Raw genomic sequence first — 17902 nt, 5'->3', positions numbered from 1 at the left:
TACTTGTCATTTACAACATAATTTATCATTTAATTCTTTTATTTCAAATTGAAGTTGCTTTTGGTTTTTTGTTGGTTTTTTTTGGGTTTTTTTGTTTTTTGTTGTTTTTTTGGGGGTTGTTTTGTGGGTTTTTGGTGTGGTTTTTTTTCCTTTTTTTCGTTTTTTTGTTTTGTTTTGTTTTTTGTTGGTCTGTTGGTGGCTTTTGGGGTTTTTTGTGGATTTTTGGTGTGGTTTTTTGGGGGGGTTGTCTCTGGGTTTTTTTTTGTGTGTGTTTTTTGTTGGTTTTTTTGGTGGGGTTATGGTCTTTTTTGGTGTGGAGTTTTTTGGGTTTTTTGGTGGGGTTTTTTATGTGTGTTTTTTGTATTTTGGAGGTTTTTTGCTGTTTTTTGTAATGGGTTTTTTGTTGTGTTTTTGGGGGGGTTGGGGATTTTTTTGTGGATTTTTTTTTTTGGTTTTTGGTGGGTTTTTTGTCTGGGGTTCTTTGGTTTTTATCGGTTGTTTGTTTTCTGTGTGTTTTTTGGGTTTGGTTTTTTTGGGGGGGTTTCATTGGTTTTTTTGGTGTTTTTTATGTGTGTTTTTTTGTTTTTTGCAGTTTTTTTGTTGTGTTTTTTGTGGGGGTTGTGGGCTTTTTGTGGATTTTTTTTGGTTTTTTGGTGGGGTTTTTGTGGTATTTTTGTCTGGGGTTCTTTGGCTTTTTTCGGTTTTTTGTTTTCTGTGTGTTTTCTGTTTTTGTTTTTTTTTTCCTTTGTTTTTTGGTGTTTGTTTGTTGGGTTTTTTGTGTTTTTTTTTTTTGTTGAGTTTTTTGTGTGTGTTTTTTGTTGGTTTTTTTTGGTGGGGTTGTGGTCTTTTTTGGTGTTGGCTTTTTTGGTTTTTTTAATGTATTTTTTAAGTGTGGGTTTTTTTTGTTTTTTTGAGTTTTTTTGTTGGTTTTTTAAATGGGTTTTTCTTGTGTTTTTTGGAGGGGTTGTGGGGTTTTTTTTGTGGATTTTTTTTTGTTTTTTGGTGGGTTTTTTGTCTGGGGTTCTTTGGGTTTTTTTCAGTTTTTTGTTTTCTGTGTGTTTTCTGGGTTTTTTTTCTTTGTTTTTGGGGTTTGTTTGTTGGGTTTTTTGTGTTTTTATGTGTGTTTTTTTGTTTTTTGCAGTTTTTTTGTTGTGTTTTTTGTGGGGTTGTGGGCTTTTTGTGGATTTTTTTTGGTTTTTTGGTGGGGTTTTTGTGGGTTTTTTGTCTGGGGTTCTTTGGTTTTTTCCGGTTTTTTGTTTTCTGTGTGTTTTCTGGTTTTTTTTTTCCTTTGTTTTTTGGTGTTTGTTTGTTGGGTTTTTTGTGGTTTTTTTTTTTGTTGAGTTTTTTGTGTGTGTTTTTTGTTGGTTTTTTTTGGTGGGGTTGTGGTCTTTTTTGGTGTGGGGTTTTTTGGTTTTTTTGTGGTTTTTATGTGTGTGGTTTTTTTTGTTTTTTGGAGGTTTTTTTGTTTTTTTAAATGGGTTTTTTGTTGTGTTTTTTTGAGGGGGTCGTGGGTTTTTTTGTGGATTTTTTTTTGGTTTTTTGGTGGGTCTTTGGTGGGTTTCTTGTCTGGGTTCTTTGTTTTTTTTCTGTTGTTTTCTGTGTGTTTTTTGTTTGTTTTTTTTTTTGTTTCTTGGGGTTTCTTTGCTGGTTTTTTGTGTTTTTTGTTGGGTTTTTTGTGTGTGTTTTCTGGTTTTTTTTTTCTTTGTTTTTGTGGTTTGTTTGTGGTTTTTTTGTAGTTTTTTATGTGTGTTTTCTTGTTTTTTTGAGTTTTATTGTTGTGTTTTTTGGGGGTGTTGTGGGTATTTTTGTGGATTTTTTCTGGTTTTTTGGTGGGCTTTTTGTCTGGGATTCTTAGGTTTTTTTTCGGTTGTTTTCTGTGTGTTTTTTGGGTTTTTTTTGGTTTTTTTTGGTTTTTTTTGTGTTTTTTTTCGTGGTTTTTTTTTGTTGTGTTTTTTGTTGGTTTTTTTTTTTGGTGGGGTTGTGGTCTTTTTTGGTGTGGGGTTTTTTTGTTTTTTTGGGGTTTTTTATGTGTGGGGTTTTTTTGAGTTTTTTGTTGGTTTTTTTAATGAGTTTTTTGTTGTTTTTTTGGGGGTGTTGTCGGGGTTTTTTTGTGGATTTTTTTGGGTTTTTTTGTGGGTTTTTTGGTGGGTATTTGTCTGGGGTTCTTTGGTTGTTTTTGGTTTTTTATTTTCTTTTTTTTTCTCTGTTTTTTGGGGTTTGTTTGCTTTTTTTGTGTTTTTTTGTTGGGTTTTTTGTGTTTTTTGTTTTTTTGTGGGGTTGTGGTCTTTTTTGGTGTGGGGTTTTTTGTTTTTGTGGTTTTTTGTGGTTTTTAATGTGTGTTTGTTTTGTTTTTTGGAGGTTTTTTTGTCGTTTTTTAATGGGTTTTTTATTGTGTTTTTTGGGGGGGTTGTGGTTTTTTTGGGGGATTTTTTTTTTGTTTGTTTTTGGTGGGTTTTTGGTGGAGTTTTTGTCTGGGGTTCTTTGGTTTTTTTCGGTTTTTTGTTTTCTGTGTGTTTTTTATTTGTTTTTTTTCTTTGTTTTTTGGAGTTTTTTGGTGGGTTTTTTATGTGTGTTTTTTTGTTTTTTGGAGTTTTTTTCGTTGTGTTTTTTGGGGGCCTTGTGGGTTTTTTTGTGGATTTTTTCTGGTTTTTTTGGTGGGTTTTTTGTCTGGGATTCTTAGTTTTTTTTCGGTTGTTTTCTGTGTGTTTTTTGGTTTTGTTTTTTTTGGGGGGGTTTCTTTGCTGAGTTTTTTTGTGGTTTTTTTTTTTCTTGTTTTTTTTGTGTGCGTTTTTTTCTTGGTTTTTTTGCATGCGTTTTTTTTTTGGGGGGGGTGGCGGTTGTTTGCTGTCGTTTTGTTTATGGGGTTTTTTTTGCTTTGTTTTTTCGTTGTTTTTTTTTTGCTTTTTTGGGTTTTTTTTGTTTGTTTGTTTTGGTTTTTTTTTGTTTTTTTTTTTTTTTCCCGTTTCCTCCAACTTCCCTCCATCCCAAATCCCTCCCTCCGTGCCGTGGGAGGAGCTCCCCGTGTTTCCCATGCCGCGGGCTCCGTCCCGCCGCGGGGCTGCCCCGGCCCCAGCAGCAACCCCGCACCCCAAAATCCTCCTTTTCCGCCTTAAAACATGGACAACGCCTTGGTGGAAGAAGTGGCCGCATCACTGGTGAGAGAGTTTCTCAGTAGAAAGGTAAACTCGAAAGGTGCCTTTCCTGCCGGCCGAGCCCCGCTGGGGATGGCAGCGGGGCAGAGGAGAGCTCGGGGATGCTCGGGGCAGAGGGGGATGCAGGGATGGATGCTCGGGGCAGAGGGGGATGCAGGGATGGATGCTCGGGGCAGAGGGGGATGCAGGGATGGATGCTCGGGCTTTGTCCGGGCTCAGATCAGCTCGCTGGGAACGGGGGAAGCTCCGGGCTGAGCGGCTGGACTACATCTCCCACAGTGCCTTTTGATTGCCGCTGATGGAGCCGCTTCCTCCTCCTCGGGGGAAGCGCATCCTTACCCACGCGCGCCCGCGAGACTGGGAATTCAACGCGCTTCCAGTTTGGGTTTTCGTGTTGTTTGCAGGTTTTTGGGCTTAAAAAAATGAATTAATTTTTTTTCTTTTTTTTTTCCTTCGTTAATTGCCTCTTTTGCTGTTGTCCTCCTATTTGCAAGAGGCACACAAAGCCTATTAAAAAAATATTTAAAATAATTTTAATATAATTTTATATAAAATATAAAATATATAATGTAATTATTTTATATAATATATCATATTATATCTGTCGATATATATTATATTATATTATATTATATTATATTATATTATATTATATTATATTAATATATATTAATATATAAATATATATTTATATAAATAAATATATTATATTTATTACTTATATAATATTATACTTAATTATATTATATTATATTATATTATATTATATTATATTATATTATATTATATTATATTAATAATATTATATTACTTACATATTATATTATTTATATTATATTCTATTACTTATATATTATATTTAAATAATTCTTTACAATTATTTCATATAATTGTATATTTTATATTTTAATTTTATTTTAAAATCCTATATATGATAAATATAATTATATTTTATATACTTTTAATATTATTTAAAAATAATATTTTTTTTTAATTAAGGCAAAAGGTCACAGGTTTAGAGAAACTGCTAACATGCATTTTTTCCCCCCCAGTTTTCAGTAATAACTCAGCAGAAAACCCATTTTTTTGCAGTGGGGAAAGGAATTGAGAGAAGGGGAGGAAAGAAGCCATTGTATCTGTCACAAATGTAATACCATAAAGCCAATTTTGGACTACACAGGCATGTGGGGAGTGTGGGATTGATCAGACTGGAAGCCACCTTCACATTTTTGTGTAGCACCTATTATTTTGTATTTATGTTCAGTCCTTAGGAAATATCGCTGATGTTGGACCCCCTGTGTCAGGAATGAGTTATATCAGAAATTAAGCAGCCACTGCCTCATTAAATGTTACACAAACCTCAGTCTCATATTTTGCATCCTGTTTTCAAAACAAGAGGCACTGATAATCCTTTGTGCTTCTGCTCCCCCAGATCTTTCATGCACATCAGAGCCTACAGGGATGATGATCCTTTATTTACCACAATTTGCCCTCAATTTCATAAATCTGAGCCAGACATTCTGTCAGCAGAAAAAGAAACCCTTTGTTGTGACAATAACCCTCCACAGGAGGAATCAGGGCTTTCTCTCTCAAAATAGTAGCCTGGTGTTGTACCACTCAAATTATTTTGGGATCCAACTCACAATGAATCAGTGCCTCCCCCCAGAGAGTGAGATGCTCATGGGTTTTATCTTTGAGATGCCCAGGGGTGCTGACCACAAAGGTGAAGACCCCAAACCAGCTGATGCCATGGAGATCTGACTGATTTCCAACCTGAGGCTGCCTGGAATAACTTCAGCTCAGGGCATTTCATACAGACCATCAATCTTAGGAGGTTGTTTAGCAGCTGAAGTCACCTGCATAGAGGTTTTTGGTTTTTTCTGTTCAGCAATTTCCATCTCATGTAGCCACCTCAATTATTCCCACATCCATGGGCTGCTATAATTCGATTTTGTATCATTACAGCACAGGTTCTGAGGGTTTCCTGGTTACAAACTGCTGCCATCCACAAACCCAACAAAGCCCAGAGTAAAAGCTTTGGGGTCTGACACTTTTCCTTCTCAGGGTTTGAAGAAAACCATCAGCACCATGGACCAGGAGCTTCCCCGCTCTGCACTCAGCATCAACAACAGGAATGAGCTCAGGAATGTCCTGCACCTGCACTCCCTGTACAAACAGAACAAGGTGAGGGAATATCTGGCACCATGTGCAAGTGTCCTTGCATGCCCATTTCCATTTGCATTTCCATTTCTGTATGGCACAGCAGATGGAAATTACACTTGCAGTATTTGTTATCCTTGGAGTGCAATATCAACAGTTCACTCATAACTCGAGGCACCACAATGCTTTTGGTGTCTTCATGTAAAGTCTATAAATGCCACTTCACAAAACCCTCTTCCAGTGTAGAAAAGGGGCATTCCCCCACAGTTTCCACATTTTGGAATATTTAGCTAAAATGAGGGTCAGAAATCACTGTGACAGGTTGTTTTTTGTGTCCTGCTTCCTTCACTTAACACAGCAGCACCTTTGAGTTCTTTTGACATTCTCTAGCTGCCATCTTCCATTTCCCTGGATTGTTTGTACAGTCACTCCTGGGCTGCACCCTCAGGTAACTCTAGGAAACAGTTAAAATGTTCAGTGGCTGTCCACTGTACAAACCATGCCCTGCAGCCAGACTAACACAGCATTTCAATAGTCACCAACAACTTTATTGTCAGAATATTCCCTTTTCTGACCCAGAGCTGGGCCAACTGAGAGGTGTTTTAAAAACTTTTATTGCATTTTCAGTCTCATGTGAAGGCTGAGACAATACAGAGGTTATCATTCACACCATCACAATCAGAAGCTAATTATTTCCTAATTACAATACATTATAAAGTGTTTCTTGTCCTATCAGCTTTAACCACACCATGCTGAAAATGCCTTAAAGCCAATCATCTAAAATTGCCTCTCATGGGTCTCACTCCAATGCATCTTTCATGATAAAAATAAAAAATAAAAATAAATCTTATTTTTCCTTCCATTTACTTTACTTTTTGATTCTCTTATCTCCCATACCAAAAGTGCTGTAACAGCATGCAAGCTGAAGGCATCCTGTGCAAACATAGGAGGAAAAATTGGAAGTAAAACTACTGCCAAGCTCTAAAAGAATACCTGGCTATAAAATATCCTAGGGAAATGCAGAGGCACAGCATTTTGACTCACACCTTTTAATGAAAGAAATTACAGGGGTCAATGATGGTTCTTTATTGCCATGATTATATTTTTTGCCAAGTCATGAAGGATTATTTAATAAAAAAATTAAAAAAATATATTACACTGTAGAGTTTGCATACGTACCCAGATTCTACAGGTGGGTTTTATTTTAGAATTTTTGTTTTTCATTAATCTATGAGAAAAGCAACATATAGGTGGCAGCAAATCCTCATTTATCCTCAGCTGTAAGCAGCCAGTTAAATTTCTCAATTCACAGAATCCCAGAACACCAGGGTGGACCTCAGGGATCACCTGGTCCAACCTTCCTTGGAAAAAGCACAGTCTAGACAAGGTGACCCAGCACCCTTTATGCCAAATCTTAAAAGTGCCCAGGGTTTGGGAATTCAACTCTTTTCCTTGGGGGATGGTTCCAATGGCTGATTGTTCTCTTGAAAAATTTTCACAGTTCTATTTCTCCAAAGTACCCAGTCTCATTTGAAGCTTGTTTCTGGCTCCATTTCTCCCTCAGCAATGTCTGTCCTATTCCATGGCATTTCTAAATCAGCATTTCCCATCTCAGAGTTTGCACACAGATGCACACACACGGTGTGAGCCTTCTGTCAGGCTTGGAGAATTCCCTACAAATCCATTTCCCACACTTTCTCTCTCTGTTTTGGCCAGGCAAAGGAGAACCCACTGAAGACACTGCTGGAAATTATTACCAATTATTTCCTGGAGCACCGTGGCACCTCCAGGAGCTCTGGTTCCAGCTCTGCTCTGGCAGCTGCTCAGAGTAAGAGCTCAGCATCCCAGCCCCCTGACACCCTGGATGAGGATCCTGGCAGTGCCAGTGCTCTGGATGACAGCAAAACTCAGGCCTCCAGGTACTGCCTGATTTCTTTCTCTTTGCCCTGTGTAATTCACTTATTTTTTTCTTAATGAAGGGAAAGAGTTTTAAATGTTTTATCATTTATATCTTGAGCTCAACTTGGTTTTATTAGTTATCCTCATAACACAAACTTAATTTTCTAGATTATGAAAATCTCCTGTGCAAGCTATCCTTCAAAACTTATCTTTTATGTTCTCTGCCAATTATGAAGACTGATAACCTCAATTGCATCTTTCAGTCACTGAGGCACATCAAAATAGGAGAATTCATGCCTTTTACATTGGAAATACTCAAATTAAAGCAGATTTGGAGGTAAAACAAGCCACTTGTGCTCAAACTACAGGTATATTCATGCCTTGCTTGCCTCCAAAAGCAAGTTTTACTGTCTTAAATTCAGTGTTGTTACAAATAGTGTGGGTTCAGACCTTGCAGAATACCTGAAAATAGCATGTAACCAAGTTTGTCATTTATTGATGCCTCAAAGAGGATTAACAGCCCTGTACCTCCATAGGAGGCTTTTAAAATGGGCACAGAAGTGTAATTCAGCTTCCCAGCCTCCACCCTCAGGGAATTAATCAGGTTTTGTTCTTCATCCTAAATGCAGCATGCTCAAAGCAGCCAAGTCTGAGCATCAGTGCCTGAAAAAAACCCCATGAAGTCATTTCTTATAGGGGCAGAAAGCCAAGATGTTTTAAGTTGAGCTCAGAAGCAACACTTGAAAGGGAGGCAGTGCAAAGGCTTTTTTTCCCCTTTTCTTTTTTTCTTCGTCTTTTTGGTTTTTTATTCCATTTTTCTTTCCCTTTCATGGGTCTGTCTCACAGGGGAGTTCCTGGCACTGCTCTGGGAGGGCACAGCAGTGTTAATGTTGGAAGGGACTTTAAATATCCTCTCATTCCATCCCATTCCTCCATCCCAGCTTGCTCCAAGCCCCATCCAGCACTTCCAGGGATCCAGGGGCAGCCACAGCTGCTCTGGGCACCCTGTGCCAGGGCCTCACCATCCTCACAAGGAAGAATTTCTTCCCAATATCCCACCTAACCCTGCCCTCTGCCCTGAGGCTCAGCCTCACCCTTGCCATCCCCTTTGGGCAAGGGGAAACCAGGGATTACCAGGATCAGCCAGGCAGTGCCTGAAATCAGTTTTAATTTCAACCACCTGTGTAACTTTTAACCATGCTGTCAGGGGTGGAAAGTTTAATCAGACATGACTCTGCACTGGTCCATTATTAATGAGTCTGTTTTGCTTTTAACTTTGCTCTTGGGGGTTGCTGTCAGTGCCTGGAACTGAAAGCGGCCTCTGAGCCAGCAGCCCTTGGCAGTGAGGGGTTATGTGGAGCTGGGTTGGGAGTAGCAGTCCTTGCTTTTCCTGATCATTCCAGAGGCAGATCAGGCTCCCTTCAGTTTACATACATGATGCCTCAGGTTTTAGCTTTTCTATTTTTCAGATTCTGTGCTGCTTCAGTGTGTAGTTCTGTAGTTCTTCATATCAGGGGATGTTGAGCTCTGTGCACAGAGCAGGGAGACAAAACAATTCCTGCTCCAGCTGGGCACCAAGGACAAATGATCCAAATCTCAGCCCAAGAGCACAAACACCGTGGGCTGGAGAGAGAAAAACAAGCAGGGTGGGACTGCAGGGGCTAAAGCTGGAATGGGACAATGAACTGCAAGATGCAAATGGAGCAGAACTGATCCCAGGGAGAGAGCCCGGGAGCGCTGGTGCATTTTGGGGCCATTTTGGTTCATCTTGGGTGCAGCCCTGGCTGGGCTCTTGTGCTGCCCAAGGTGGATCCTTGGAGGCTTTTCAATAAATCCCTGCTTTATTCTTTAGCTCTGTCCAGCCTCTGTTCTAGGTCAGTTTTCACAAGGCATCATCCACAGCATGTCCTCACCACACGAGACACACTCCTGGAAAAATGGGTTAAGTGAAAGGAACATGTTTGTGGTACAAGATGTTTCAACTTATGGAGCTGCTTTACAGTGAATTAGGATGGAGGAAAACATCCCAGAGGGAAAAGCAAGTTCAGGGACTCGTTTCTTTTTAGTAAGGAAGGCCAGTGTTTTTGAGTTGTACAGAATTTATAAATTTATAAACAGACAGGGAACTGGGAACTATTCAGTAAAATAATTTCCAGCACAAAAGTGCTTTTGTTTTTGGACTAAAATAAGTGTTCTACAGCTAAACAGAGAATGAGAGGGGTCAGTAGAGTCAGTCTAAGTTACAGGAGAAGAGAATGTGAGCAAAAGTGTTAAATTTTCAAACATGGAGAAGGAACAGGAGCTGCTGGTTGTGGCTTAGGACCTGTCTGATATAACAAATAAATTGTACTTTCTGCTATGATATACAATCATACAATCACAGAATGGATTGGGCTGGAAGGGAGCTAAAAACTCATCTCATTCCACCCCTGCCATGGCAGGGACACTTCCACCATCCCAGGCTGCTCCAAGCCCCATCCAGCCTGGCCTTGGGCACTGCCAGGGATCCAGGGGCAGCCACAGCTGCTCTGGGCACCCTGTGCCAGGGCCTCACCACCCTCACAGGGAAGAATTTCTTCCCAATATCCAATGGAAATTTCCCTTCTCTCAGTTTGAACCCTTTTTACATCAAAATAAGTAATCATGGGATGGTGTTGCCCATATTATAATCAATTGTGACACATAATGATGAAATAATGTTCTGAAGTCCTATTCCAAGTGTGTAGGTGAAAAGTGGCTGCATTTGATTACCATTTCAAGGTAAAATTGAACTTAATTTGACAGCAGTGCTCTAATTATCTGGTTTTAATAATTTCCTTGTGCATAACTTTGCTGTTTCAAGCTTTTCCTCTTTCTTCTCTCTAGGTATGATGCTGAGAACCCATTGGATAAAATCCCTCCACCCAGAAAACATCAGCACAGAAGTGAAAAGTGCCACACAGGGCCAACCCACAGCAGTAACTTACCCTGTGCTTGGGACAAGAAGTTAAAAGACAGTCAAGAGGATTTAAAAGCAGCTGTGGTTTCTGAGGAGCTGAAATGCACAGGGAAGGAGAAGTCCAGGCCCAGGGCTGGTCTCATTGCCAGAGGAATGATGGCTGGACCAGTGGCAAGTTCTCCAGAGGTGATTGCCAGCACTGTACAGAATGTTTGGCTTGCCCATGGGTTTTATATCCATCCTGCTGAGTTAAAAAAATCACTTGCAAATAATGTTCAAATGTTAACATGTTAACATTTACATGTTCTGCATGTTAATGCATTATTAAATCTGCAGGCTGAAAAGAAGGGGTAAGTTAGGGAAGTTGTTCTGCTTCATTCAGAGTTTCAGATTAAACCACTGCAGGCAACCACCCCCTGCATGTCTGTGATCTCAGGTCACTGAATTCCTTTATAATTCTTGCCCACTCTTGAAACCTCTTGACAGATTGGGTTTTCCATTTTTCCCATGAAAATGACTTTGTTACCTTCACAGGATCTGTTTTACTCTGGTGTTTCTAGGACCCCAGATTTAATCAGTAGTAGTTTGGAACTGAAAATTGCTTTAAGTTGAAAATATGTTTCTGAATTGATCAAATCAGACCATATTCCATCAAGAAGTGCTTTCAAAGCACAGTTAAAGATTTCTTCCCTATTTTTTTTCCTTTATGCTTCTTTTATATAATGACAGGGACTTTTCCAATGTAAAATTAAGCTCGTGATAATGAGAAATTAAAATATTTAACTGTGACATTTAGGTAGTGCTGAAGAGCATATGGAAATTGAATTAATTAGTTGGATATTTGTAAATATCTCTGATTTAGAAGTAAAGACTAGATACCTGTAGGGTAGATACCAGCAAAATATCCTTTATGTGTTGATTTCCTGAGCTAGATACAATACCAGAATTAAACTCTTAGGAGGTAATTTGTTGTTCTTCCTGGTAAAACCATGGAAAACATGTTTTAATGGTAGTCAGCATCTTTAATACTGGTCAAATTTTAAGTGAAAGTGTTTGTCTTATTTATTACTGATTTTTTTAAAAAATCTGATTTACTCTCTTAAGCTGGTTCCTAAAAAGGAATTAGTAGGTCAGCCCAGAAATCAGTGTTAGAGCTTTCCTTTGCTTTTTGGGTTATTTAAAGATAAAGGTGAAATTTTAATCTGTGGTTTTCATGGCACTTTCTTCCAGGATCCCCAAAAAAGGAGGATTTCCAAAAGATCCACGAGCATCAGCAGCACAGCCCAGCCCAGCGGTGAGGAGCATGAGGAGCATGACCTGAGTGTCCCAAGCCCTGATCTGCAGGAAAGCAAAGCATCTCCAACCAAATCCCACTTGGAATTTGCATCCAGGACCATGCTAAGCTCACACACCAGTTCTGCCTCTGAAAAACCAAGGAACAGCCCCAAAGATCCAGAGGACTTTGTGTCCAAGCTGCTGTCTGAGAGAGAGAGGGCCAAGACAGAAGAAAGGAAATCTCTTCCAAGCTCTGGTGCAGACAGCAGTGACAAAAGCCTTAAAGTGAGTGTCCCTCACAGACATTCAGGGACTGGGAGAGAAAAGAAGGAAAGATCCCTCAGGAAAACCGAGAGTCGGTTGTCAGGCCACAGGTGAGAGTATTTCTGGGGATATTATGCTAAAACAGAGTTTTTATTATTTTTCTGCACTATTTCATGATATAAAAGTTTTAGAAGTGTCTCCCTCCAAATATATATTTTTGGCTTTTCTCTATCTTATGTTCTTAATTGATATTTTTAATTTTTTTTTTGCTTTTTCTGCATAAAATGTAAGAGTGGGAGGTGTAGCATTTTTTAAATTTATACACTAACACTGATTTCTTAAAATTATTATTGCTATTTTGTTTTCTAGTTTAATTTCTTATTGAGATACCATATGTGAAGACCCTATTGAGAAGGAAGCAATTACACATTATAGGGATAAGTACATTTATAAGTTAGGGGCTGTGGGAATTATCAAACTGGGGATCTGCTGGAGCTGCAGATGGGCCAGGCGTGGCACTTGCTTCCTATCTGACCAAAAATTTGCTGAAAAGAGCATTTCACAGTGCCAGCATTCCACATTCATTTAATTTGTAAAAGATTAATGTGTAATAGGCCAAAGTACCACAGTCTCAAGTCTTAAAACTCTGGTTTCATACAGCTTGGCTGATCCTAAAAGGTAGTGCTGCCCCATCACTTCATCTTTCCACTCCTAGGATGATTTTTTCCTCACACTCAGCATTAATTGAGGTAGAGAAGAAAGCTTCAGTGGCCTTTGGCAGCTCCCCAGCAAAGCTGAGAATATTTTAAATTTTAATATTAAAATTTATCTCCAACCAAATCCCACTTGGAATTTGCATCCAGGACCATGCTAAGCTCATACACCAGTTCTGCCTCTTTATAAAAAAATATTTAAATATTTTAAATTTTATTTAAATACCCCTGAGTGTATTATTCCTGATATTGGCTAATCAATGAATGAAGAGTTCATTATGGATGGGCCTCAGAGGGGTGGTGGAATTCCCTGTGTGGAATTCCCTGGAAAGACTGTTGCTAAAAACCAGTGAAAAGTCTGATACAAGCCTCCCTTGTTGGCAGCTGGGTCCTACAAGGGGGTCACAACAATCCCAACCAGCACCACAGCTTTGGGAAGAGTGGTTGGAAAAGTTGGAAAAGTGGGAAGGGACCTGGGGGTGCTGGTGACAGTGGCTGAGCTCAGCCAGGAGTGGCCAAGAAGGCCAATGGCACCTGGCCTGGGTCAGCAACAGGGTGGCAGCAGGGCCAGGGCAGGGATTGTCCCCTCTACTCAGCACTGCTGAGGCCACACCTCAAATCCTGGAGTCACTTTTGGGCCTCTCATGACAAGAAAGACTTTGAGGGGCTGGAGGGTGCCCAGAGAAGGGAACAGAGATGGGGAAGGGTCTGGAGCACCAGGAGAGGCTGAGGGAGCTGGAAAGGGGCTCAGCCTGGAGAAAAGGGGGATCAGAGGGGACCTTGTGGCTCTGCACAGCTCCTGACAGGAGGGGGCAGCCAGGGGGATCAGGCACTGCTCCCAGGGAACAGGGACAGAGGAGAAGAAATGGGCTCAAGCTGTGTCAGGGGAGATTTGGTTTGGATATTAGGGAGGATTTCTCCACTGAAATGATGGTCAGGCATTGGAACAGGCTGGAGTCACCACCCCTGGAAGTGCTCAAAAGCTGTGTGGATGTGGCACCTGGGGACAGGGTTTGCTGGTGGACAGGGCAATGCTGGTTGGACTTGATGATCTGAGAGATCTTTTCCAACCTGAACAACTCTGTAATGCTGTGGTTCACTCGGATGTGTTTGGACACTGGCACTTCCCAGCCTTTGGAGAAGCTGGGCTGCAAGGGGGGCGACCCACAGGGTGTGCTGCCATCCTGTCTGTGCTCCATCCCTGCGGGCTGGGAGGGATTTGGGAACAATCCCCGTCCCTCACAGAGCTGCTTTGGTCTCAGCAGGAGCAGGAGAGGGAGCCCTTTCCTAAGCAGAGCCCTCTCCTTACCCATTCCTGCCGGGCAGGGGGAGCTGCAGGCAGCAGAGCATCACCCTGATATTTGATGAAAAATCCCTTTGGCAGCATTTCTTCTCCTGGGAAGATGAGAAGCCTCAGCTTCTCCATGTTTTACTCCTCTGGAATGTGGTCTGGAGATTGGTTATGAATTAAAAACAATTCACATGTTTGTCACCGTTAGCTGTGGCAGACTCGGAGGAGTCACTCACGAGCTTTCATTATCATTTCTTGTTTAGCCTTCTGATGTCTCCTTTCTCTTTCTTTAGTATAGTTCTAATATATAATATAATATAATATAATATAATATAATATAATATAATATAATATAATATAATATAATTATATATAATATAATATAATATAATATAATATAATATAATATAATATAATTATATATAATATATGATATATTATATATTATATAATGTATTAGAATTAAATATATAAAATTAAATATATACTAATTAATAATATATATTTAATTAAATAAATTAAATATAAATTAAATAAAATAAAGATATTTATATAAATAAATAATATATATAAATATATATTATATATATTTTATAAATAATATATTTATTAACATATAATTAATAAAGCAATAAATTAATATATTTATATAAATTTTTTATATTTATATATTTATATTTTATATAAATTTATATATTTATATATTAATTTCAATATATATTTAATAAATTAATATAAATAATATATTTATTAATATATATGTTTAATGAATATTATATATTTATTAATAATATATTTATAAATATAATATATGAATATATATTATATATTATATATAGATATATAATAAATAAATAAATATTATATATTAAATATATATAATTAAATATGTATTAATTAATAATATATATTTAATTAAATAAATTAAATAAATTAAATAAAATATAATTAATTAATAATATATATTAAATATATAATATATGATACAATTATATTATTATATTATAATTATATATTATAATATATTATATTATAATTATAGATATATTATTCTGAGAACTTGGAGTCAAATTTTCATCTCTCACCTCATCCTGGGGGCCCTCACAAACATCACAGCAGAGCATTTGGTCCCTGCTGAGCTCGGCGCTCCTGGAAGCACCCACAGGACCCAGCAGGGCTGCTGGGACTCCTGGAGGTCAGAGGGAGGAATAGAGGCTCCAAATAAATACCCACAATATCAGGCTTGGCTCTTGCAAAACTTTTATTTCCCTTCAGTCAAATCCTGCAGGTTTTGGTCAAAGTGATTGAGCATTTTAAAGCATGAAAAATTACAGTGGTTTAAACAGTGAAAAATTGCAGTGTAAATACAGCAGGTATTTGTCTGGATCCTCTTCCATTCTCTGTTACTAAATCCCAATCTAACTATTTAAATGAGCAGCTGAAAACCTCTGTAGGATTAACCACAGGTGACTCATTCACAGCATCTGCAATTCTGGTTTTGTTTCCCATAGAAAACTAAAGATAAATCTTATTTTTCCTTCCATTTACTTTACTTTTTGATTCTCTTTTCTCCCATACCAGAAGTGCTGTAACAGCATGCAAGCTGAAGGCATCCTGTGCAAACATAGGAGGAAAAATTGGAAGTAAAACTACTGCCAAGCTTTAAAAGAATACCTGGCTATAAAATATCCTAGGGAAATGCAGATGCACAGCATTTTGACTCACACCTTTTAATGAAAGAAATTACAGGGGTCAGTGATGGTTCTTTATTGCCATGATTATATTTTTTGCCAAGTCATGAAGGATTATTTAATAAAAAAATATATATTATGCTGTTGAGTTTGCATATCTACCCAGATTCTACAGGTGGGTTTTATTTTAGAATTTTTGATTTTCATTAATCTATGAGAAAAGCAACATATAGGTGGCAGCAAATCCTCATTTATCCTCAGCTGTAAGCAGCCAGTTAAATTTCTCAATTCACAGAATCCCAGAACACCAGGGTGGACCTCAGGGATCACCTGGTCCAACCTTCCTTGGAAAAAGCACAGTCTAGACAAGGTGACCCAGCACCCTTTATGCCAAATCTTAAAAGTGCCCAGGGTTTGGGAATTCAGCTCTTTTCCTTGGGGGATGGTTCCAATTGTTCTCTTGAAAAATTTTCCTCTTGTGTCCAATTGGAATGTCCCCAGGAGTGGTTTGAACCCATGGCCTCTTGTCTTTTCCATGTGATTCCTTGGAAAAAGGGAGTTTCCATCTTATTTGGAGCCAGGCTTGAAATGCTGGGATGTGGTGATGTTGTGCAAGCAGTGCACACACATTTATACAGGAATATGTCAGTCATTCCTCCCTGCTCCTTCTCAGCAGTTTTATTTAACTTAACAAATTAAAAATGACATTTATGTCTCAGTGCCACTTCAGTGGAGAATTTGAAACCCCTTTCAGGTAATTTTGATGTTCTTGTTTATTTTTCATCTTCTAAGGGGTATTCCCCTTTTTTGTTGAGTCTCTGTTCCTCTTACTTGAGTGCAAGGCCAAATAAAATGTGGATTATTCACTACCTTTTTTTTTTTTTTAAGAGATTTTGAAGGGAATAAAAACCTAAATTTAAAGGTACCCAGTCCAAGATTCCAACTAAAAATTGCTGTGTCTGTGATTTCTTAAGATTTATAGGGACTTGGGAGAGATGATGTTGAAGGAACATAACTCAGGTCACAGGGAGCAAATTAATAAAGACTTTCCTGAGTATTTTGTCCTGGGTAGAGCCTGGAATGGCAGCAAGGAAAGGTTCTCTGCTTCCTTTAATATCTTCAGGTGACCTCTGAATCATCCTGTGGTTTATCCTTGGTGCTGAATCTCCTACTGGAGGGGAATATTTATCATTAATCTCAGCACACAGAATAAAGAATGAGTGGAATGGAATTCACAATCTTTAGAAACTATAAAAAATAAATGGGTGTTGAAGTTGATGACTGTCTTTGCATTAAAGACTTGGTATTGCTTTTCCAGAAATAAAGCCACGTTGAATAATGACTTTTTTGGGAAGGTTACCTGGGGTTAGAAGGTCAAGATTTCCCCATTTCACAGCTTGAGCAAACAAAATTGGGGAAAGGCAAGAAAAACCCACTTGAGAACAGTTGAGAAACAGTTCTTTTGTCTTGACTACAGTGGCATGCTGCAGTTGTTGCTCCTGCAGCCCCTGAAGTGTTTTCCTAATTTTCCATTAAGTCTATCAGTGCAAACTGGGGTGGTGCTGTGGAAACCCTCCAGTTGTCAGCTGAATAATTTTTGGATGAGTAAATCTGAGCTGGCAGTTCTGCAGTGGGGTGCAACCACCTTTTGCTGAGTTAGAGGGGCAGATTTGGTCTGTTCAGCTCCATTTCTCTTCTGGTAGTTACAAAGAAGAACATGTGATGCTTGAAATTCTGGGTTTCACATACAAAGCCAACCAACTTCCCTCCCCCAGTTCCAGGAAAAACAGCATAAAATTAAAATCAGAGCACTGAAATCAGAAAAAAAAGGGTAAAACTGGACCAAGGGAACAAAAGGACCTGAAGTTAAAGATATTCTCTAGGAACTCCAAGGGAATGGCTCAGAAGCAGAAAGGCACAAAGAACTGGGAGTATCGTGACGTCAAAATAGAAATTTCCTTTTGCCATTGGTGAGCAGAGGGATGCAGCAGTGAATCCCATTGTCCAGAGGCAGACATGGGATGTGTGCAGCTCCAGGAGCAGGGAGGATAATGGATTCTGCACTCATCCTTGCATTGTGAGCAATCCCCTGGATTCAATTACCTGATTGTGCCTGGCCACCAGTGCTGGCTGCAGCCTGGCTGTGCTGCTGCTCTACTGCAGCATTCTGCCAGGGCACAGGGGTATTCCAGGCACCAGGGACTGGGTTATGGCTGTGGAGATTGGATTCAGGTGCCTTTTCTGATGCCTCAGGTTTAGCTTTTCTATTTTTCAGATTCTGTGCTGCTTTAGTGTGTGGGTCTGGGCTTCACATCAGGGCATGCTGAGCTCTGTGCACAGTGCAGGGAGACAAAACAATTCCTGCTCCAGCTGGGCACCAAGGACAAATGATCCAAATCTCAGCCCAAGAGCACAAACACCGTGGGCTGGAGAGAGAAAAACAAGCAGGGTGGGACAGCATGAGCTAAAGCTGGTATTGTAAAAGTCAGGACCCCTGACAAAGGAAATGATTGGCATCT

General features: G+C 39.0%; 1 protein-coding gene across 3 annotated transcripts in view; it reads left to right on the top strand.

Annotated features, from left to right (window-relative positions):
* The first annotated feature begins 3018 nt into the window (after positions 1-3018).
* The window catches only part of MINDY4 (MINDY lysine 48 deubiquitinase 4), an 80297-nt gene continuing 65413 nt past the window's right edge, over positions 3019-17902 (top strand). The window contains exons 1-5 of one of the 3 annotated variants that reach the window (XM_066555772.1): positions 3019-3155; positions 5217-5336; positions 7029-7231; positions 10077-10335; positions 11380-11798. In XM_066555772.1, coding sequence (XP_066411869.1) covers positions 3117-3155; positions 5217-5336; positions 7029-7231; positions 10077-10335; positions 11380-11798 — 1040 coding nt within the window. In that variant the 5' untranslated portion in view covers positions 3019-3116. Of the gene's footprint in view, positions 3180-3537; positions 3557-5216; positions 5337-7028; positions 7232-10076; positions 10336-11379; positions 11799-17902 lie in introns of those variants that run through there. The other 2 variants (XM_066555691.1, XM_066555854.1) reach the window with 2 other exon arrangements.

The sequence above is a fragment of the Molothrus aeneus genome, chromosome 1, assembly GCF_037042795.1.
Source record: "Molothrus aeneus isolate 106 chromosome 1, BPBGC_Maene_1.0, whole genome shotgun sequence".
Taxonomy (NCBI): domain Eukaryota; kingdom Metazoa; phylum Chordata; class Aves; order Passeriformes; family Icteridae; genus Molothrus; species Molothrus aeneus.
This window is presented reverse-complemented; position numbering and strand designations above follow the sequence as displayed.